This window comes from Coregonus lavaretus, assembly GCF_964263955.1.
Source record: "Coregonus lavaretus genome assembly, chromosome: 1".
NCBI lineage: Eukaryota > Metazoa > Chordata > Actinopteri > Salmoniformes > Salmonidae > Coregonus > Coregonus lavaretus.
In genome coordinates this window covers 50,926,165-50,950,411 of record NC_139988.1, presented here as the reverse complement: position 1 = coordinate 50,950,411, position 24,247 = coordinate 50,926,165, and the positions used below count along the sequence as shown (strand labels likewise).

The 24,247-nt window shown below is 42.5% G+C and overlaps 1 protein-coding gene across 1 annotated transcript in view; it reads left to right on the top strand.

The window, feature by feature from the left end:
* Window positions 1-8,630: 8,630 nt before the first annotated feature.
* The window catches only part of LOC311114017 (synapse differentiation-inducing gene protein 1-like), a 43,850-nt gene continuing 28,233 nt past the window's right edge, over window positions 8,631-24,247 (top strand). Inside the window, exons 1-3 of the mRNA XM_084157145.1 lie at window positions 8,631-9,012; window positions 15,298-15,967; window positions 21,076-21,213. Of these exons, the coding sequence (XP_084013271.1) occupies window positions 15,404-15,967; window positions 21,076-21,213 (702 nt within the window). The 5' untranslated portion in view covers window positions 8,631-9,012; window positions 15,298-15,403. The remainder of the gene's footprint in view (window positions 9,013-15,297; window positions 15,968-21,075; window positions 21,214-24,247) is intronic.

The window sequence follows — 24,247 nt, the reverse complement described above, 5'->3', positions numbered from 1 at the left end:
AAGGTGCTTCAACAAAGTACTGAGGAAACGGTCTGAGTACTAATGCAAATAAGGTATTTCTATTTTTTGTTTTTTGTTGTTTTATTTGTAATAAATTTGCCCACATTTCTAAAAACCTGTTTTTGCTTTGTCATTATGGGGTATTGTGTGTAGATTGATGAGGGGAAAAAACTATTGAATCCATTTTAGAATAAGGCTGTAATGTAACAAAATGTGGAGAAAGTTAAGGGGTCTGAATACTTTCCAAATGCACTGTATAAATAGGGTAAAACAGTATGTAAACATTATTAAATTGACCAGTGTTCAATGACTCTATGTACATATGGCAGCAGTCTCTAAGGTGCAGGGTAGAGTACCGGGTGATAGCTGGCTAGTCACAGTGTCTAAGGTTCAGGGAAGGGCACTGGGCGGAGGCCAGCTAGTGGTGACTGTTTAACAGTCTGATGGCCTGGAGATAGAAGCTGTTCATCAGTCTGTCAGTCCCAGCTTTGATGCACCTGTACTGTCTCTGCCTTCTAGATGGTAGCGGGGTGAACAGGTTGTGGCTCGGGTGGCTAAGGTCCTTGATGATAATACAGCCGACAGAATGCTCTCGATGGTGCATCTGTAGAAGTTAATGACGGTCTTATAATATAATAATATAATATGCCATTTAGCAGACGCTTTTATCCAAAGCGACTTACAGTCATGTGTGCATACATTTTAATGTATGGGTGGTCCCGGGGATCGAACCCACTACCCTGGCATTACAAGCGCCATGCTCTACCAATTGAGCTACAGAGGACCACAATTTGTCTTAGGGGCCAAGACAAATTTATTCAGCCTCCTGAGGTCGTAGAGGCGCTGTTGCGCCTTCTTCACCACACTGTGTGAAGGAACTATTTCAGGTCCTCCGTGATGTGCATGCCGAGGAACTTTAAGCTTTTGACCCTCTGCACTGCGGCCCCATCGATGTGGATGGGGGCGTGCTCTCTCTATTGTCTTCTGTAGTTCACATTCCTTAATTTTGTTGACATTGAGGGAGAGGTTATTTTCCTGGCACCACTCAGCCAGGGCTCTCACCTTCTTCCTGTAGACTGTCTCGTCCTTGTTGGTAATCAGGCCTACCACTGTTGTGTCATCAACTGTTCGCTGCTCTGGCACCCCAATGGTGGAACAAGCTCCCTCACGACGCCAGGACAGCGGAGTCACTCACCACCTTCCGGAGACATTTGAAACCCCACCTCTAAGGAATACCTGGGATAGGATAAAGTAATCCTTCTACCCCCCCCCCCCCCCCCCCCCCCCCCCAAAAAAAATAATAATAATAAAATAAAATAAAATAACATTGTAAAGTGGTTATCCCACTGGCTATAAGGTGAATGCACCTATTTGTAAGTCGCTCTGGATTTGTAAGTCGCCCCTGTGGGGCCCCGTGTTGAGGATCAGCGTGGCAGAGGTGTTGTTGCCTACCTTCACCACCTGGGGTTGGCCCATCAGGAAGTCTAGAACCCAGTTGCAAAGGGAGGGGTTCAGTCCCAGGGCCCTGAGCTTAGTGATGAGCTTGGAGGGCACTATGGTGTTGAAGGCTGAGCTGTGGTAGATTAACATCATTCTTACATAGGTATTCCTCTTGTCCAGGTGGAATAGGGCAGTGTGCAGTGCAATGGTGATTGTGTCATCCGTGGATCTGTTGGGGCTGTATGCAAATTGTTGGGTAAGGTGGAGGTTATATGAGCCTTAACTAGCCTCTCAAAGCACTTCATGATGACAGAAGTGAGTGCTATGCAGTGATAGTAATTTAGTACAGTTATGTGAATTGATTGCCCCCCATTTATCCTCTGAGTTTGTACTGCTTGGTGACCTAAATTGGGATATGCTTAATACCCCAGCCATCCTACAATCCAAGCTAGATGCCCTCAACCTCACGCAAATTATCAACGAACCTACCAGGTACAACCCTAAATCCTTAAACATGGGTACCCTCATAGATATCATCCTGACTAACATACCCTCTAAATACACCTCAGCTGTCTTCAACCAGGATCTCAGCGATCACTGCCTTATTGCCTGCGTCCGTAACGGGTCCGCGGTCAAACGACCACCCCTCATCACTGTCAAACGCTCCCTAAAACACTTTAGCGAGGAGGCCTTCCTAATTGACCTGGCCCAGGTATCCTGGATGGATATAGATCTCATTCCGTCAGTAAAGGATGCCTGGTTGTTCCTTAAAAGTAATTTCCTCTCAATCTTAAATAAACATGCCCCATTCAAAAAATACAGAACTAAGAACCGATATAGCCCCTGGTTCTCCTCAGACTTGACTGCCCTTGACCAGCACAAAAACATCCTGTGGCGTACAGCATTAGCATCAAATAGCCCCCGCGATATGCAACTTTTCAGGGAAGTTAGGAACCAATATACACAAGCAGTCAGGAAAGCAAAGGCTAACTTTTTCAAACAGAAATTTGCATCCTGTAGCACTAACTCCAAAAAGTTTTGGGACACTTTAAAGTCCATGGAGAATAAGAGCACTTCCTCCCAGCTGCCCACTGCACTGAGGCTAGGAAACACTATCACCACCGATAAATCTACAATAATCGAGAATTTCAACAAGCATTTTGCTACAGCTGGCCATGCTTTCCATCTGGCTACCACTAACCCGGCCACCAACTCTGCACCCTCTGCTGCAACTTGCCCATGCCCCCCCCGCTTCTCCTTCACACAAATTCAGACAGCTGATGTTTTGAAAGCGCTGCAAAATCTGGACCCCTACAAATCAGCTGGGCTAGACAATCTGGACCCTTTCTTTCTAAAACTAGCCGCCGAAATTGTCGCAACCCCTATTACTAGTCTGTTCAACCTCTCTTTCATAACGTCTGAGATCCCCAGAGATTGGAAAGCTGCCGCGGTCATCCCCCTCTTCAAAGGGGGTGACACTCTAGATCCAAACTGCTACAGACCTATATCCATCCTGCCCTGCCTTTCGAAAGTATTCGAAAACCAAGTTAACAAACAGATCATCGACCATTTCGAATACCACCGTACCTTCTCCGCTATGCAATCCGGTTTCCGAGCTGGTCACGGGTGCACTTCAGCCACGCTCAAGGTCCTAAACGATATTATAACCACGATTGATAATAGACAGTACTGTGCAGCCGTCTTCACCGACCTGGCCAAGGCTTTCGACTCTGTCAACCACCGCATTCTTATTGGCAGACTAAATAGCCTTGGTTTCTCAAATGACTGCCTCGCCTGGTTCACCAACTACTTCTCAGATAGAGTTCAGTGTGTCAAATCGGAGGGCCTGTTGTCTGGACCTATGGCAGTCTCTATGGGGGTGCCACAGGGTTCAATTCTTGGGCCGACACTTTTCTCCGTGTATATCAATGATGTCGCTCTTGCTGCTGGTGACTCTCAGATCCACCTCTACGCAGACGACACCATTTTGTATACATCTGGCCCTTCATTGGACACTGTGTTAACAAACCTCCAAACGAGCTTCAATGCCATACAACAATCCTTCAGTAGCCTTCAACTGCTCTTAAACACTAGTAAAACTAAATGCATGCTTTTCAATCGAACGCTGCTAGCACCCGCCCACCCGACTAGAATCACCGCTCTCGACGGGTCTGACCTAGAGTATGTGGACAACTACAAATATCTAGGTGTCTGGTTAGACTGTAAACTCAACTTCCAGACTCACATAAAGAATCTCCAATCCAAAGTTAAATCTAGAATCGGCTTCCTATTTCGCAACAAAGCCTCCTTCACTCATGCTGCCAAACATGCCCTCGTAAAACTGACTATCCTACCGATCCTTGACTTCGGCGATGTCATTTACAAAATAGCCTCCAACACTCTACTCAGCAAATTGGATGTAGTCTATCACAGTGCCATCCGTTTTGTCTCCAAAGCCCCATACACTACCCACCACTGTGACCTGTACGCTCTTGTTGGCTGGTCCTCACTACATGTTCGTCGTCAAACCCACTGGCTCCAGGCCATCTATAAATCACTGCTAGGCAAATCCCCGCCTTATCTTAGCTCATTGGTCACCATAGCAGCACCCACCTGTAGTCTGCGCTCCAGCAGGTATATCTCACTGGTCATTCCCAAAGCCAACACCTCCTTTGGCCGCCATTCCTTCCAGTTCTCTGCTGCCAATGACTGGAACGAATTGCAAAAATCTCTGAAGCTGGAGACTCTTATCTCCCTCAATAACTTTAAGCATCAGTTGTCAGAGCACCTTACCGATCACTGCACCTGTACACAGCCCATCTGAAATTAGCCCACCCAACTACCTCATCCCTATATTGTTATTTATTTTGCTCTTTTGCACCCCAGTATCTCTATTTGCACATCATCTCTTGCACATCTAGCATTCCAGTGTTAATACTATTGTAATTATTCTGCACTATAGCCTATTTATTGCCTTACCTCCATAACTTGCTACATTTGCACACACAGTATATATATTTTCTGTTGTATTTCTGACTTTATGTTTTTTTTTACCCCATATGTAACTCTGTGTTGTTTTTATTGCACTACTTTGCTTTATCTTGGCCAGGTCGCAGTTGTAAATGAGAACCTGTTCTCAACTGGCTTACCTGGTTAAATAAAGGTGAAATAAAAAAATATAAAAATAAAAATGTTCGCTTTCTTGGGTACAGGAACAGTGGTGGACATTTTGAACTGGGGACAATGGACTGTGGGGACAATGGACTGGGATAGGGAGAGATTGAATTTGTTCGTAAACACTCCAGCCAGCTGGTCTGCACATGCTCTGAGGACGCGGCTTGGGATGCCGTTTGGGCCGACAGCCTTGTGAGGTTTAACACGCTTAAATGTCTTACTCACGTCGGCCTCGGAGATCGGGAGCACGCAGTCCTCATGAGTGCCGGGGGCCCACGTCGGCAGCTCTGTGTTGTTTTCCTCAAAGCGGGCAAAGAAGGTGTTTAGCTTGTCCGGGAGCAAGGTGTCTGTGTCCGCGACATGGCTGGCTTTCCCTTTATAATCTGTGATTGTCTGAAGTCTCTGCCACATGCGTCTTGTGTCTGAGCCGTTGAATTGCAACTCCACTTGGCCCCTGTACTGTTGTTTTGCTTCTTTGATTACTTTACGGAGGTCGTAGCTGGTCGGTTTGTACACGTCCGTGTTCACAATCACCTTGCCATCGTTAATGCGGTGGTTCGCACCTTCAGTTTTGCTGATTTGCCAAAGGGAGGGCCTTGTAGTCCGTCCCGGAAGGGTTTTAACAAATGGTCAAGTGTGTTCTCTCCGCGTGCACCACAGGAGCGTTTCAGGAGATTTCCTATATTAAAGTCCCCAGCTACAATAAATGCTGTTTCCAGTTTGCACAAAGTGCAGTGTAGTACCTTGAGAGCCGTCGCAGTGTCGGCTTGGGGGGGAATATACACGGCAGTGGTAATGTGGTCTGCATTTGATGGTGAGGTATTCCAGATCAGGAGAACAAGGACTTCCTGTACGTTACCACAATCACACCATGAGTTGTTAATCATGAGAAATAACCCTCCACCTCTGTGTTTCACAGAGAGTTCCTTCTTCCTGTCCGCGCGATGAACGGAGAGAGCCATGATTCCGTAAAACAGAGTTTGTTACAGTCCTTTATGTCTCTCTGGAAGGAGATCCTCACCTTGACCTCGTCTACTTTATTGCCCAGGGACTGAACGTTAGTCAGTAATATACTTGGAAGTGGTGGATGGTTTGCTCGTCGCATGAGTCTGACTAGAACCCCACTTCTCCTCCCTCTTCTCATTCGTCAACGTTTTGGTTTAGCACCCTGGATGAATGGGGCTGGAAGTTCAAACAAAGGATCCAGGCCAGGGAAGTTGAGTTTCTGGTTGAATTTCTGGTGAGTGAACACCGATCTAATATCCCAAAGTTATTTTCGGCTGTAGGTAATAATACTAGAAACGTTCTGAGCAAATAATGTAAGAAGTAACACAAAAAAACTAAATCCTGCAATGTTGGGTAGGAGCTCGAAACAGTGTGACCGTGTCTGTTAGCGCCATCTTGGCAACCATCCTTTGATGTGATCCTATAAAAACAATAATTCACAAAAAAATTAACACATCTGAGACACACGCACATGCCTTCAGTGCACACAGTATGCAGCTGGACACTTCTCTCTTGTTCTCTTGTTCTATCAGTTAATGGTGACGTACGTAGCTTCCCTAGCGCTTACTGCCCTCTATGGGTGTACACAACCTCCACAATAAATGTACTAGCCACAATAACAATTGTTATTTAGTACAAATAAGAGTGATGATCAATTTCTGGTGGCACTAAGAACTTTATTATCATGTCAGAATATGGAGAATCATCCAGACAGACTCTAATGGAGATTTGGGTTAGGGCATAGCTTAATGGTAAGAAGTCAATGTAGTAGGTGGGGACCTATGCATGTACAGTGCCTTCAGAAGGTATTCACACCCCTTGACCTATTCCACATTTTGTTGTGTTACAGCCTGATGATGATTATTTTTTACCCATCTACACACAATACTACATAATGACAAAGTGAAAACATGTTTTTAGAAATGTTTGCTAATTTATTGAAAATGAAATATAGAAATATCTAATTTACCTAAGTATTCACACCCCTGTGTAGAAGCACCTTTGGCAGCAATTACAGCTATGAGTCTTTCTGGGTAAGTCTCTAAGCGCTTTCCACACCTGGATTGTGCAACATTTGCCCATTATTCTTTTCAAAATTCTTCAAGCTCTGTCAAATTGGTTGTTGATCACTGGTAGACAACCATTTTCAGGTCTTACCATAGATTTTCAAGTAGATTTAAGTCAATATTGTAACTCGGCCACTCAGGAATATTCACTGTTTTCTTGGTAAGCAACTCCAGTGTAGATTTGGCCTTGTGTTTTAGGTTATTGTCCTGCTGAAAGGTGAATTCATCTCCCAGTGTCTGGAGTAAAGCAGACTGAACCAGATTTTCCTCTAGGATTTTACCTGTGCTTAGCTCCATTCCATTTATTTTTTATCCTGAAAAACTCCCCAGTCCTTAACGATTACAAGCATACCCATAACAAGATGCAGCCACCACTATGCTTGAAAATATGGAGAGTGGTACTCAGTAATGTGTTGTATTGGATTTGCCTCAAACATAACACTTTGTATTCAGGACAAAAAGGTAATTGCTTTGCCACATTTTTTGCAGTATTACTTTAGTGTCTTGTTGCAAACAGGATGCATGTTTTGGAATATTTGTATTCTGTACAGCCTTCCTTCTTTTCACTTTGTCAATTAGGTTACTATAGTGGAGTAACTACAATATTTTTGATCCATCCTCCGTTTTCTCCTATCACAGCCATTACACTCTGTAACTGTTTTAAATTCATAATTGGGCTCATGGTGAAATCCCTGAGCGGTTTCCTTCCTCTCTGGCAACTGAGCTAGGAAGGACGCCTGTATCTTTGTAGTGACTGGGAGTATTAATACACCATCCAAAGTGTAATTAATAACTTCACCATACTCAAAGGGATATTCAATGTCTACTCTTCTGTATTTTTACCCATCTACCAATAGGTGCCCTTCTTTGCGTGGCATTGGAAAACCTCCCTGGTCTTTGTGGTTCAATCTGTGTTTGAAATGCACTGCTCGACTGAGGGACCTTACAGATGTGTGGGGTAGAGAGATGAGGTAGTCATTCAAAAATCATGTTAAACACTATTATTGCACACAGAGTGAGTCCATGCAACTAATTATGTGACTTGTTAAGCACATTTTTACTACTGAAATTATTTAGGCTCGCCATAACAATATCATTCCACTTGACATTAAAGCGGTATTGTGTGTAGGCCAGTGACAGAAAAATCTAAATGTTATCAATCCATTTTAAATTCAGGCTCTAACACAACAAAATGTGGAAAACATAAATACATTACAACAAGCTCATGCATCCATGTAGATCTTGAAGGAAAGCATTTGATTAGAATAAATCAGCAAAATCAAGCAAGCTGATATTTGAAGCTGATTGGTCACACTTCAATCAGGATGTTTACACGATTTCATAATCACATGATTTTTCTTTTTTGCTTAGCTTAATTCACACCCTATTTTCTCTGTAAATTGGAGCTGTCTAGTGCTGAAATACATTGTCTTTTAGATGTCAAAAGACTATATGCAAATAAATGCAAAAATTATTTAATCTTTGAATTGAATTTCTGTTCAACAAGAAATTCAGTAAGATTTAAAGTAGCAGCTCTTCCCCTGTTGTTCGAGCACAGATACACCTGGGGGCAGCATAGTATAATTTGATATGACAAGCAACAGCGAGCTAGAAACTGAGGTCAATAATGCCCCTTTCAACAATCACATTATATTACATTGTCATATTTGTGAGTCAATATAAAATGCAGTATAGGATTGACCTACTATAATAGTATCAGATGGGTTACCAAAACATGGTTCATTGATATTGATGGCAGCCCTATATTTCAGCACGAAAAAGTATGTAAACGAGTTGAAAGACCCCGCATTCTTTAGGACCATGGGGTAAACTGTCCCATTTGCTTGGTACCTTCACCCAAAACTAGACTGGTAGCCTAGGTAAGGTCTGAAAGGCTGCTTTTCGACACTTTCACATACAAAGCACAGTGCAGCCGCCTTCGCTTCACAAGTAAGATGCTCATCTTGTGGTAGGTCTGTAGCTTGTATGCTGATGCATATGTCTCCGCTGGATTCATCCATTCTGAGCAGAAGCCAACTGCAACACCCCCATTGCAGGCACACAAAAGAAAAGTGTAATTGACAGATGTTTTTCGCTCTGCTTTTCGGAAAAGTGGAGGGTGGAAATCGGACTGTTGAGGCTTGGGTTTAACACTTTTTGGCAGATTAGGCAGAGACTCGGAGTTCTGGCTAGATGTATATGGGATAGCCTGTAGAGAATCACCAGAGAATGGAACGAGCGCTGACGGATTGTTAAATCCTCGGTCCACTTATGTTTCCCACGGGATCCAGCCTATTCGCCGCAGAACGCCCTTTCACCTTGGAAGGTAAGTGTGTGTGAATGCCTTGCCAGTCAGATCACGAACTTGTAGGTAGGTTACAGCAATGAATGATTGCACCAAGATGACAATACCAAAATAACACCAGCACATGACCGAATAATACTGTCTTCGTAAATTATTCACAATTGAAATATAAGGATAGCCTACATTTGTCCATTTTATTCACGACATTAGTTTTTAAAGAATTGAGACTGCGGAGAACATAACCAAGCCTATAAATGTTAAGACACTGTGAAAATACGTCATTTCAACGTCTAGTTTTGATTTACATTAGGTTGAGATGTAAACTAATGTGAATTCAACGTGAAATCAACAAAAATGTCACTATGTCACTGGATTTAGGTTAAAGGTTGGGTGAAAAAAATACGAAATTCCTTTATGTTGATGACTTTTGGCAAATCCAATCAGTTTTCCACGTTGATTCAACGTCATCAGATGTATTTTTTTGTTGTTGAAATGACGTGGAAACAACGTTGATGCAACCAGTTTTTGCCCAGTTGGTATTTTCATTGATTCGTTTTTTTGGGCGATGCGGATTAATTTGATAAAACGACACCGAAAGGGTAGGCTACTAGCGTTTTTGAATACATATGCTTCATGTTTCACAATAACATCAACGATATTGCCGCATCTCCGCGTGGGCTGTATAGCATATAAGGCAGATTCTGTTTCAAGATGAGTGATGGATGTCTGGGCCCAGGGGACCGTCCCATGCTCATTACAAACAAGGTAAATAAAGGACCTTGAATGACAGCACAATGGACAGTTCACCCGGAGGAGACTTCTTGCTGCTATTTTGATCCGGTGCTGACCACGTTTAGCCTACTTCTCCATTCACCATGTGTCATGGCCTACACTTGGATTAGTTTACACTATAATTCATTTCAAATGGACTAGGTTATTTTACTGAACCAGCATTGCATGCACGATTTACACTACCGTTCAAAAGTTTGGGGTCACTTAGAAATGTCCTTGTTTTTGAAAGAAACGCTATTTTTTGTCCATTTAAAATAACATAAAATTGATCAGAAATACAGTGTAGACATTGTTAATGTTATAAATGGCTATTGTAGCTGGAAACGGCTGATTTTTTTATGGCATAGGCGTACAGAGGCCCATTATCAGCAACCATCAGTCCTGTGTTCCAATGGCACGTTGTGTTTGCTAATCCAAGTTTATCATTTTAAAAGGCTGATTGATCACTAGAAAACCCTTTTGCAATTATGTTAGCACAGTTGAAAACTGTTGTGCTAATTAAAGAAGCAATAAAACTGGCCTTCTTGAGACTATTTGAGTATCTGGAGCATCAGCAATTGTGGGTTCGATTACAGGCTCAAAATGGCTAGAAACAAATAACTTTCTTCTGAAACTCGTCAGTCTATTCTTGTTCTGAGAAATGAAGGCTATTCCATGCGAGAAATTGCCAAGAAACTGAAGATCTCGTACAATGCTTTGTACTACTCCCTTCACAGAACAGCACAAACTGTCTCTAACCAGAATAGAAAGAGGAGTGGGAGGCTCCGGTGCACAACTGAACAAGAGGACAAATACATTAGAGTGCCTAGTTTGAGAAACAGACGCCTCACAGGTCCCCAACTGGAAGCTTAATTAAATAGTACCCGCAAAACACCAGTCTCAACGTCAACAGTGAAGAGGAGACTCCGGGATGCTGACCTTCTAGGCAGAGTTGCAAAGAAAAAGCCATATCTCAGACTGGCCAATAAAAATAAAAGATTAAGATGGGCAAAATAACACAGACACTGGACAGAGGAAGATTGGGAAAAAAAGTGTTATGGACAGACGAATCAAAGATTGAGGTGTTCGGATCACAAAGAAGAACATTTGTGAGACGCAGACCAAATTAAAAGATGCTGGAGGAGTGCTTGATGCCATCTGGCAAGCATGGTGGAGGCAATGTGATGGTCTGGGGGTGCTTTGGTGGTGGTAAAGTGGGAGATTTGTACAGGGTAAAAGGGATCTTGAAGAAGGAAGGCTATCACTCCATTCTGCAACACCATGCCATACCCTGTGGACGGCGCTTGATTGGAGCCAATTTCCTCCTACAACAGGACAATGACCCAAAGCACAGCTCCAAACTATGCAATAACTATTTAGGGAAGAAGCAGTCAGCTGGTATTCTGTCTATAATGGAGTGGCCAGCACAGTCACCGGATCTCAACCCTATTGAGCTGTTGTGGGAGTAGCTTGACCGTATGGTACGTAAGAAGTGCCCATCAAGCCAATCCAACTTGTGGGAGGTGCTTCATAAAGCATGGGGTGAAATCTCTTCAGATTACCTCAACAAATTGACAGCTAGAATGCCAAAGGTCTGCAAGGCTGTAATTGCTGCAAATGGAGGATTGACGAAAGCATAGTTTGAAGGACACAATTATTATTTCAATTAAAAATAATTATTTCTAACCTTGTCAATGACTACATTTCCTATTCATTTTGCTATATTTCCTATTCAAACTCATTTCATGTATGTTTTCATGGAAAACAAGGAAATGTCTAAGTGACCCCAAACCTTTGAACGGTAGTGTATACAATGAAAATTCAAGGAAATTGACCAACCCGTAGCCCGCTGCACATAACCCACAAACTGAGATACTGTATATTGCTTTCATGGAAAGTTAAGTTGTCGACTGGTAGGCTACCCTAACACTCATTATTTGAAAATGTAAACATTATCTGGCCTGACTGATAACTTCCCAACATATACTTTTCTGTATTTCTAAAGCCCTGAGAAAATGTGATTAACATGACATGGCACTGCTAGGCCTATAGCCTATAACTGACAATAAGGATTTCTATCAAACATACTGAAATTCATATGTTACACCTTCATCTTCTTTACATGGGACCCAATCTCCAACAAAAATGTCAATAGAGGTCATTGGATTGTATGGAAAAATGATCTTCACTGTTTCCATTGTATTTTAGTGTTGCAAGGGGGGACCAATTGTCACTTCACTTCACATTCTCAATTCATTGACTTCATGTCAACAGGGAGCTTTAGTCCCTTTCAAAGTGGCCCATCTAGTATCTTTTCAGGAAAATGACTGTCCCATTATTGTCTGTATTGCAAGGCTAGTTATGTACTCAAATGGTTTCAGAGGCTCAGTGCTGAGTTAAGCCTTTAAAAGCTTGGTCTTGTGAGGGCCAATTATGGTCATATGCTCAGAGATAGAACTGTGTTGTTACTGCCATTGAGCCTAAACGTGACCAGCTTGATATTCTCATAATATAAATAGAGATTGCAATTTTGCGATGTTGAACAGTTGAAGGACTATCCCTCCTATAGGCTTTAGCTTTGACCTCAGCTTTGAGCTTTGAAGGTGATACAAAGGGAATAGTGGCAGTCCATTTTAATTCCACTGGAGCCTTTAATTAGCTAATTAAAGCAAGAACGTGCTTAAAAGCTGTTGGTTAACTTTCCCTGAGGCCATGAATGCAAAGCAGCACGTTGAAATCTTCAGCAAAAGACAAAAAGCAAACAAATAAATGATTGAAATTAAGCCAAGAAAGTCCCAATACCTCCCACATTCAGCGAGGCATTTAATTGGTCACAGGGTGCGGCACAGGAAGCTGTTCTCACAGTCTGTGGCAATACACTCAAAAGCTGACCAGGATGTCATGTCCATTAGAACCTCCCCTGCAGTGGCCCATTTCTCATCCTGCACACACAGTTTACTGCTGAACCTAGCAAAAATAGCCTTTTCATTCCAGGCCTTGGCAAGGTAGAGCATGCAGATAGATAATGCAATGGTGGGATCAATGGTTCTGACATGAAACGTTACTGCATACGCAGGGACTACATTTGCATGGTTGAGAACCAAAACCTTGCAGGCTGAGAGAGGGATAGAGGGTGAGGCGTATGTGCTGTGTGTGTACAGTGCCTTGCAAAAGTATTCATCCCTAAAATTACAACATGTAATTTAAATTGATTTTTATTTGGATTTCATGTGATGGACATACACAAAATAGTCCAAATTGTTGAAGTGAAATGAAAAAATAACTTGTTTCAAATTATTATAAAAAATAAATAACGGAAAAGTGGTACATGCATATGTATTCATGACCTTTGCTATGAAGACCCTAAATAAGATCTGGTGCAACCAATTACCTTCAGAAGTCACATAATTAGTTAAATAAAGTCCACTTGTGTGCAATCTAAGTGTCACATGATCTGTCACATGATCTCAGTATATATACACCTGTTCTGAAAAGCCCCAGAGTCTGCAACACCACTAAGCAAGGGGCACCACCAAGCAAGCGGCACCATGAAGACCAAGGAGCTTTCCACACAGGTCAGGGACAAAGTTGTGGAGAAGTACAGATCAGGGTTGGGTTATAAAAAAATATCTGAAACTTTGAACATCCCATGGAGCACCATTAAATCCATTATTAAAACATGGAAAGAATATGGCACCACAACAAACCTGCCAAGAGAGGGCCGCCCACCAAAACTCACAGACCAGGCAAGGAGGGCATTAATCAGAGAGGCAACAAAGAGATCAAAGATAACCCTGAATGAGCTGCAAAGCTCCACAGCAGAGATTGGAGTATCTGTCCATAGGACCACTTTAAGCCGTAAACTCCACAGAGCTGGGCTTTACGGATGAATGGCCAGAAAAAAGCCATTGCTTAAAGAAAAAAATAAGCAAACACGTTTGGTGTTCGCCGAAAGGCATGTGGGAGACTCCACAAGCATATGGAAGAAGGTACTCTGGTCAGATGAGACAAAAATTTAGCTTTTTGGCCATCAAGGAAAACGCTATGTCTGGCACAAACCCAACACCTCTCATCACCCCGAGAACACCATCCCCACAGTGAAGCATGGTGGTGGCAGCATCATGCTTTGGGGATGTTTTTCATCGACAGGGACTGGGAAACTGGTCAGAATGATGGATGGCGCTAAATACAGGGAAATTCTTGAGGGAAACCTGTTTCAGTCTTCCAGAGATTTGAGACTGGGACGGAGGTTCACCTTCCAGCAGGACAATGACCCTAAGCATACTGCTAAAGCAACACTCAAGTGGTTTAAGGGGAAACATTTAAATGTCTTGGAATGGCCTAGTCAAAGCCCAGACCTCAATCCAATCGAGAATCTGTGGTATGACTTAAAGATTGCTGTACACCAGCGGAACCAATCCAACTTGAAGGAGCTGGAGCAGTTTTGCCTTGAAGAATGGGCAAAAATCCCAGTGGCTAGATGTGCCAAGTTTATAGAGACATGTGGTCCTCTGTAGCTCAATTGGTAGAGCATGGCGCTTGTAACGCCAGGATAGTGGGTTTGATCCCTGGGACCACCCATACGTAAAAATGTATGCACACATGACTGTAAGTCGCTTTGGATAAAAGCGTCTGCTAAATGGCATATTATTATACCCCAAGAGACTTGCAGCTGTAATTGCTGCAAAAGGTGTCTCTACAAAGTATTGACTTTGGGGAGGGGTGAATAGTTATGCACGCTCATGTTTTCTGTGTATTTGTCTTATTTCTTGTTTGTTTCACAATAAAAAATATTTTGCATCTTCAAAGTGGTAGGCATGTTGTGTAAATCAAATGATACAAACCCCCCAAAAATCCATTTTAATTCCAGGTTGTAAGGCAACAAAATAGAAAAAATGCCAAGGAGGGTGAATACTTTTGCAAACCACTGTATGTGTGTGTGTTTTTGTGTGTATGTGCGTGCATCCATGCGTGTGTCCGTGTGTGTGTGCGTGCGTGTGTATGCGCATGCGGGCATGTGTGTGTTTGCCAACAAAATGCATTTGTTGGTACACACCCCACCAGATAAAATGCAAAGTGATGTAGGCTGGGAATTAGAAGTGCCTTAGGCAGCAACGAACACCTCAGGATTTAATGCTTGGCAGGGTTTATGTTTTGTAACTGGCAGCTGTGCCATTAAATCTTCACAGAAATGGCGGATGCTAATTGACAAAACACTCCTCTTCACTATTTCTTAAACCCTCTACCTAGCCATGTTTCTGACTGAGCTGGATTCACCAAAATAAATCAGCACAATTAAATACATTTACAACTGAGTGCAAGATTACATGAAAATGAGCAGAAAGCCAAACTGATTTAAAAAAATAGTTTTTCTCATTTGAAATACCAATTCAATAACCTAAATAGATGAAGCATGTAAAGGTTTAAAGCTCTGTCTGGGTTTATACTGCTTTTGATGAAGAAAACAACAACAATGCAAATTGAATACAAAATACCTTTTTATCTGCTCAACCATTTTAATATGACCTCCCACAGGAGAGTGCAGCCTGCCATCCCATGCCTTCCCCAACCCAAGGCCCCTATGAGAGTGGCCTTTAAAGAGGAGGGGATTTGATCAAACAATCCAGCTCTGTAAGCCAGGATGGAGAGTGGACCGGGAGAGGGAGTGGGGTCGGGCTCCAGCCAGGCTGTGGAGGCTGAGCCCCCCAACCAGCGGACGACTTCTTCAGTTGGGAGAGGAAGGAATGCAGGGCTGGGCTCCTGCAAGCACAACGGTCTGATCAACACCCGCAGCTTGATGGTGGAGACTAAGGAAGGGCTGGTGTCAGTGTACTCGCCCCCGCAGTACCAGGGTCACATGGTGGTCAACCTGTCCCCCCAGCAGGAGCAGAATGGTCAGGGGGTCGGCGGAGGAGGGGGACCCCCACAGCTGCTCAACCCCAGCGCTCTGCCCCAGGGCATGGACCCCCGCTTCAAGCCCAACCTGATCCTGTACTCTGAGAACATGCTGCGGGCCTGCGGGGATGGAGTCGGGGATTGCTGTGAGACCACCTTCATAGAGGACTTGGCATCCGGCTCCTCTGCCGCCTCCAAGGATGGGCTGAGTTTTGCCGATGGCAAGTTCCTGGAACTTGCTGTGGAGGATGCAAAGATCCAGACCCTGTCTTATGACATTGACGACGATGATGAGTTCCAGGAGCTGGAGGTAAGGTTTGGGGGCTCTGTCTTTTATCATAACACATTAGACTGTAAACATTGTAAGGTATGGTTACTATGTATGAAACATATTAATTTATTTCTGTATGGTTAGAAGTTTGTATTATATGTTTCTATTATTGCATTTAGAGCCAAATACAAATGGACCTGATGGATTTCTGAAGTTTTTGTCTGAAGGAGGAAGATCTCTTGGGTCCTTGAAGCTGTTCACTAAGAGCACCGTTTTATGCAGTAAAAAGCTGAATATTACACACTGCTTGAGATCTGATAAATATCAGGCTTTTCAAAGGCTGCCTCAGCATGAAAGAGGCTCTGTTGAGAATTCAGAGAGGCTAGAATGGTGGGCGATAGGAGAGAGGGGAAAGGAGATGAAATGGTGAAAGGAGAAAAGGGAGGAGAGATGATAGAGGAGAGGGGAGCAGAAGAGAAATGGGAGGAAAAGGGAGTGGCAGTCTGGACCACTGGGTACCCGCTGCGTCCGGTTGTCTCCGCCACCTGTTCTGATTCAGGTGTAGCACTGCCCAAGCTTTACCCTGCCTCAGGACAGACCAGGCAGGAGAAGACATGTACTGTAGTCGTGGTCAAAAGTTTTGAGAATGACACAAGTATTGGTCTTCACAAAGTTTGCTCCTTCAGTGTTTTTAGATATTTTTGTCAGATGTTACTATGGTATACTGAAATATAATTACAAGCATTCCATAAGTGTCAAAGGCTTTTATTGACAATTACATTTAAGTTTATGCAAAGAGTCAATATTTGCAGTGGTGACCCTTCTTTTTCAAGACCTCTGCAATCCACCCTGGCATGCTGTCAATTAACTTCTGGGCCACATCCTGACTGATGGCAGCCCATTCTTGCATAATCAATGCTTGGAGTTTGTCAGAATTTGTGGGGTTTTGTTTGTCCACCCGCCTCTTGAGGATTGACCACAAGTTCTCAATGGGATTAAGATCTGGGGAGTTTCCTGGCCATGGACCCAAAATGTCGATGTTTTGTTCCCCGAGCCACTTAGTTATCACTTTAGCCTTATGGCAAGGTGCTCCATCATGCTGAAAAAGGCATTGTTCGTCACGAAACTGTTCGTGGATGGTTGGGAGAAGTTGCTCTCGGAGGATGTGTTGGTACCATTCTTTATTCATGGCTGTGTTCTTAGGCAAAATTGTGAGTGAGCCCACTCCCTTGGCTGAGAAGCAACCCCACACATGAATGGTCTCCGGATGCTTTACTGTTGGCATGACACAGGACTGATGGTAGCGCTCACCTTGTCTTCTCCGGACAAGCTTTTTTCCAGATGCCCCAAACAATCGGAAAGGGGATTCATCAGAGAAAATGACTTTACCCCAATCCTCAGCAGTCCAATCCCTGTACCTTTTGCAGAATATCAGTCTGTCCCTGATGTTTTTCCTGGAAAGAAGTGGCTTCCTCACTGCCCTTCTTGACACCAGGCCATCCTCCAAAAGTATTCGCCTCACTGTGTGTGCAGATGCACTCATACCTGCCTGCTGCCATTCCTGAGCAAGCTCTGCACTGGTGGTGCCCCAATCCCGCAGCTGAATCAACTTTAGGAGACGGTCCTGGCGCTTGCTGGACTTTCTTTGGCGCCCTGAAGCCTTCTTCACAACAATTTAACCTCTCTCCTTGAAGTTCTTGATGATCCGATAATTGGTTGATTTAGGTGCAATCTTACTAGCAGCAATATCCTTGCCTGTGAAGCCCTTTTTGTGCAAAGCAATGATGACGGCACGTGTTTCCTTGCAGGTAACCATGGTTAACAGAGGAAGAACAATTATTTCAAGCACCACCCTCCTTTTAAAGCTTCCAGTCTGTTATTCTAACTCAATCAGCATGACAGAGTAATCTCCAGCCTTGTCCTCGTCAACATCACTGACACGATGTCAGCTGGTCCTTTTGTGGCAGGGCTGAAATGCAGTGGAAAAGTTTTTTGGGGATTAAGTTCATTTTCATGGCAAAGAGGGACATTGCAGTTAATTGCAATTCATCTGATCACTCTTCATAACATTCTGGAGTATATGCAAATTGCCATCATAAAAACTGATGCAGCAGACTTTGAAAATTAATATTTGTGTCATTCTCAAAACATTTGACAACGACTGTATGTGGGCTCAGGTAGCTGTATTGTGGATATATAATTTCCCTATCCCTGGGTCTATGTGAACTTTAAAAGACTAGTTATTTTAATACTAAATGTTTGCAGGAAAAATGAATTGAGTCAACGCTAAACTGTTGGTTTCTGGTGTTGCCATGGTTTCTGGTGTTTGTCACTGGAGCAGTCAAGGTAAACACCCTTTTTATAGCACATTCTTAATTTGCGAATAGGATATTTATTACTGTATGTTGTAATACTGTAGAGAAAGCAACAAAAAAAACTGATTCATTTTGCCCTAATTCACTACAAAATTCTCAATGTGGGTTCTTTGAAATACACAGCAATGTAATAATATATGAGGTGCCCACAGAATCATTATTGTAGATGATTCCTTAAAATGAATTACAAATACTGTACCGCATACTTAACATGATTCCCGTGGGTTTACGTTATTGGACTGCCCTTCACAATGTTCTTACAGTACTTGTGGAGTAAAATATGTCTAATCCTTCCAAATTTACATAGGATGTCTGTTACTATCTAAGTCCCTTCAATTATCTTATATAATTTACTTTGCATGCTGACCTTTTTATAGAACATTGAAGTCTATCTCAGAATCTAGTTAATGGAGCATTTGACTCTTCTATTATGCAGCCACATTTCTGACTCCATTACCGTCAGATTCAGGCACTGTGTGTGGAATGAGATTTGTGAATTAAATTTTTTTGGCGTCTTGCTCAGAATCCATCTGAAGTTAATTAGCTAGAGTTCTGAAGAGGTGCAATGATTTCTCGTAATAACCTGCTAATCCACCCTCCAGGACAAGAATGTCCTCATAATTAGGGCCATGCTTTTTTGGCATTTTTTTGGCATTTTGCTTTCACCAGTATTTCCAGCATGAGCCAATGAAGCCAACCATGGAAGTATATTGTATTTGGTTTTATTGACTCTCCCCTTTACCTTAACTGACCCTAACTGACCCATTTTTAGCTACAACTTCCAAGTCCGTTGGAAAGGATCAGCTTGAGCAAAGTGAGGTGTAGAATCACTGATCTACAAATAGTATTCCCTGACAAATAATAGGCTTTGTGCAATTAAGATTCACAGTGCTACGCCTCCGCTGACTTAGGTGATCCCCCCACCAAACACACACGCACAACCAGACATTAATTGATTGATTGATTGATTGATTAGAGACAATTAAAATAACATTTCCTAGAATTTTCTTCCTGCAGCAAATCTAGTAGATCATGCTGGTAATAAAGGTAAAAGCAACGTTTTTTTTAAAAAGCCCTAAAGCATGGCCCTACTTACAGCCTGAATTCCTGAATAAGAAAATGTCTTACCCATCTATACACGATATCCCATAATTAAAAAGTTAAAACATGTTTTTAGAATTTTTTTCTCACATTTATTGAAAGTTAAATACATGAAATATCTCATTTACACCTCTGAGTCAATACATTTTAGAATCACCTTTGGCAGCGATTACAGCTGTGAGTCTTTCTGGGTAAGTCTCTACGAACTTTGAACACCTGGATTGTACAATATTTGCACATTATTCTTTTTATAATTCTTCAAGCTTTGTCAAGTTGGTTGTTGATCATTGCTAGACAACCATTTTCAAGTCTTGCCATATATTTTCAAGCAGATTTAATTCAAAACTTTAACTAGGCCACTCAGGAACATTCAATGTCGTCTTGGTAAGCAACTCCAGTGTATATTTGGCCTTGTGTTTTAGGTTATTGTCCTGCTGAAGGGTGAATTTGTCTCCTTGTCTGTTGGAAAGCAGACTGAACCAGGTTTTCCTCTAGGATTTTGCCTGTGCTTAGCTCTGTTCCGTTTATTTTTATCCTAAAAAACTCTGTAGTCCTTGCCGATGACAAGCATACCCATAACAAGATGCAGCCATGACAATGCTTAAAAATATGAAGAGTGATGCTCAGTGATGTGTTGGGTTGGACTTTCCCTAAACATAACACTTTGTATTCAGGACATAAAGCTAATTTCTTTGCCACATCTTTTGCAGTTTTCCTTTAGTGCCTTATTGCAAACAGGATGCATGTTTTGGAATATTATTTATTCTGTACAGACTTCCTTCTTTTCACTCTGTCATTTAGGTTAGTATTGTGGAGTACCTACATTGTTGTTGATCCATCCTCAGTTTTCTCCTGTGACAGCCATTAAACTCTGTAACTGTTTCAAATTCACCATTGGCCTCATGGTGAAATCTCTGAGCGGTTTCCTTCCTCTCTGGCAACTGAGTTAGGAAGGACGCCTGTATCTTTGTAGTAACTGGGTTTATTAATACACCATCCAAAGTGTAATTAATAACTTTACCATGCTCAAAAGGATATTCAAGTCTGCTTTTTTTACCAATCTACCAATAGGTGCCCTTCTTTGCGAGGCAAACCTCCCTAGTCTTTGTGGTGGAATCTGTGGTTGAAATGCACTGCTCGACTGAGGGACCGTACAGATAATTGTATGTGTGGGGTACTGAGATGAGGTAGTCATTCAAAAATCATGTTAAACACTATTATTATTGTTAAATTCAGGCTGTAACACAAAGAAAATAGAAAAAAGTCAAGGGGTGTGAATACTTTCTGAAGGCACTGTATCTAAGGGAGAGAGAGAGAAAGAGAGAAGCAGAGAGAGAGAGAGAGAGCCAGGTGGCAGGTTGTTTGTTGCCCATCATTGTCCAGCTGGCATGGCTAGTCGTGCCCCTGTCTGGGTGAACATATGTACAGGTCCCTCCCGGTGCAAATCGACTGCTAGAGAGCCCAGCTGTGCAAGCTGTCAGTGTATTTACAAACATGTGCTGAGGTGAGGAAAACAAGAGGCCATCTGTAGTCTATGAAGACAGAAAATAATTTCAACTAAACGTCAGCAAGGCCACCCTATGCTGCGCTACAATGCAGTCTTCTGTAGACCACTCTCCTTTCTTGACCTGCAGTATTCGCTCAAAGTATTCACTCTTTGTGCTTTCACAGAGCGAGTACTCGAGCGACTCGGAGAGTGAGGACAACTTCCTCATGATGCCACCGAGGGATCACTTGGGCCTGAGTGTCTTCTCCATGCTGTGCTGCTTCTGGCCCCTGGGGATCGCTGCCTTCTACCTGTCCCATGAGGTAAGGACTACTACACTGTCAATGACACTACATACATCATGGCTTGGTCACCACGAGCAGTTACAGTAAATATCAAGGCAGTCTTAGGAGAATGTGTATAACATCAGACAATAAATAACGTAAATAAGTCAATAATTTATAGATTTAGGTTTAATTTATTAGGACCCCCATTAGCTACTGCACATGCAGCAGCTACTCTTCCTGGGGTCCACATAAAACATACAAATACATGACAAAGTACAGTTATAGACAAGAAAAACACAAGATGTTACATTAAATTCAAACAAGAGTTATATATTGGAAAGACACCAAGAGACAACAAAAATACTATTTACACATTATTCATATATACATATTCATAATCAGTACCGTTAAATTAGATCTTTAGAAAGATGAGAGGCGCTGTTATACAATAAGATGTTTTATCTGTTTTTTAAAGCTAAACTTGCTTTTTGCCTGAGTAACCTCTGGTGGCAGAACATTCCACGCACGATGACATGGCTCTATACCAGTGGAGGCTCCTCAGAGGAGGAAGGGGAGGACCATCCTCAGAATATCATAAAAATACAAATAGTGAAACATTAAAAAAGTTATCCTTTTTAGATAAAGCTATGCTAAATATATTCATGTCATCAAATAATTGGTTAAAACACACTGTTTTGCAATGAATGTCTACAGTAGCCTCAAAAGCACTCTGTAGGGTAGCACCATGGTGTAGCTGGAGGACAGCTAGTTTTCATCCTCCTCTGGATACATTGATTTCAATACAAAACCTAGGAGGCTCGTGGTTCTCACGCCCTTCCATAGACTTACATAGTAATTATGACAACTTCTGGAGGACGTCCTTCAACCTATCTGAGCTCTTGCAGCATGAACTGACCACCCAGTGTTGTCCACCCAATCAAAGGATCAGATAATTAATCTAGTACTGAAAGCAGAAGCTACAGCTAGCTAGCACTGCAGAGCATAAAATGTGATGAGTAGTTGACTCAAAGAGAGAGAAAGACAATAGTTGAACAGTTTTGAACAAATTCATTTCTTCAAAAATGAAAGAGAAGCAAGCAAGAGAGATAGAGCTATATTTCGTTGTATTTTCTTTTCACTTTCACTTTCATTTACTTAGCTAGCGAATGCAGCTAGCTAGTCTAGCCTACTCAAACACCCGGCTCAAACAGAGAGGGATGCTATGTTAGCTAGCTGGCTATGGCTATTTTCCAAGTCAAGGTAAGCTTTTGGTTTTATTAATTTATTTCCACCGGGGCCCGCCTGTATAACTGCTAAACTGCTTGCTGCTAACTGTACACTGTATTGCATGATTGTAGCGGGTTTACTAACACGTTAGTTCTAGTAGCTATGTTGACGATGACGTTAATATGGTGACAATGACGTAGGCTGTGTGTAGCGGTTAGCGGTTATGATATGAAGGTTTGGCTTGGAAAGGTTTTTTCGCCTGGTCACAGACAGAAAAGGTGAGAGGAGGAGAGCGCGTAGATTTGAGAAGGAATTATACAATGATCAAAGGGATCATGTTGTTTTTATGTGGCTGCTATGAAAGTGAACTGTTTGTGGATGAACAGGGGTGTATTCATTCCGCCGATTCTGTTGAACATGTTTTTATTAAACGGAAGCAAACGGAACAAAACGGGGATAAACATACTGGAATTTGTTTAATAGAAACTCTCGTTTGCAACTGTTGGACAAATGATTACACCCTAGATCAGCTAGGAGCAGGCAAGAGTGTGCAAGGCGGTATTGAATGTGTCAATGTCTGTCACTTTGATTACTCAAATGTCTCTCGACATTGTAAACTTTCATTCATAGGCTAGGTGGTAGCAACCTCATGATGGGTATAGGGAAAATTAGAGTCATGTAGTAGCCTAAACCTATCGATGTTACATTGAGTTGGGTGAATGGAATATGAATAACAGTTATCCAAAATGTTTTAATAGAAATAACTAATTTATTGCCCTCGCTGATCTTAAACGGCACCAGCCGGCACTGTTCTATACATAACAGAGCGACCCATTAAATCTGTTTTTGGTTTGGGTGCCGTGAAGAAACCCATAGTGGCGTGTCTGATGGGTTATGTACACTGAGTGTACAAAATATTAAGGACACCTGCTCTTTTCATGACATAGACTGACCAGTTGAATCCAGGTGAAAGCTATGATCCCTTATTGGTGTCACTTGTTAAATCCACTTTAATCAGTGTAGATGAAGGGGAGGAGACAGGTTAAATAATGATTTTTTAAGCCTTGAGTCAATTGAGACATGGATTGTGTGTGTGCCATTCAGAGGGTGAATGGGCAAGACAAAATATTTAAGTGCCTTTGAACGGGGTATGGTAGTAGGTGCCAGGTGCACTGGTTTGTGTCAAGAACTGCAATGCTGCTGGGTTTTTCACGCTCAACAGTTTCCCGTGTGTATAAAGAATGGTCCACCACCCAAAGGACATCCAGCCAACTTACATTTTACATTTGAGTCATTTAGCAGACGCTTTTATCCAGAGCGACTTACAGTTAGTGAATGCATACATTTTCATACTGGCCCCCCGTGGGAAACGAACCCACAACCCTGGCGTTGCAAGCGCCATGCTCTACCAACTGAGCTACACAACTGTGGGAAGCATTGGAGTCAACATGGGCCAGCATCCCTCTGGAACGCTTTCGATACCTTGTAGAGTCCATGCCCTGACAAATTGAGGCTGTTCTGAGAAGAAAAGGGGTGGTGCAACTCAATATTAGGAGAGTGTTCTTAATGTTTTGTACACTCAGTGTATGTCTGTTTGAAGTGTATGCAAATAGTTTATACAAGTGGTTAGGAATTTTCAACAGACAAATGTTTCTTAAAATCCCATACAAAAACAACATGATGTAACCTTGAGAGGAAGGACATTGATTCAGTTGATAGATAAGAGTGGACCTGATGAAGATGGTATGCAGTTGTTTTCCCAGTATGTGTAATGATCTCGTATCTCTGCGAGCTGCTCGAAGCCTCTGGCAGAGGCCTGCTACCCACACTGCATCACTCTGGT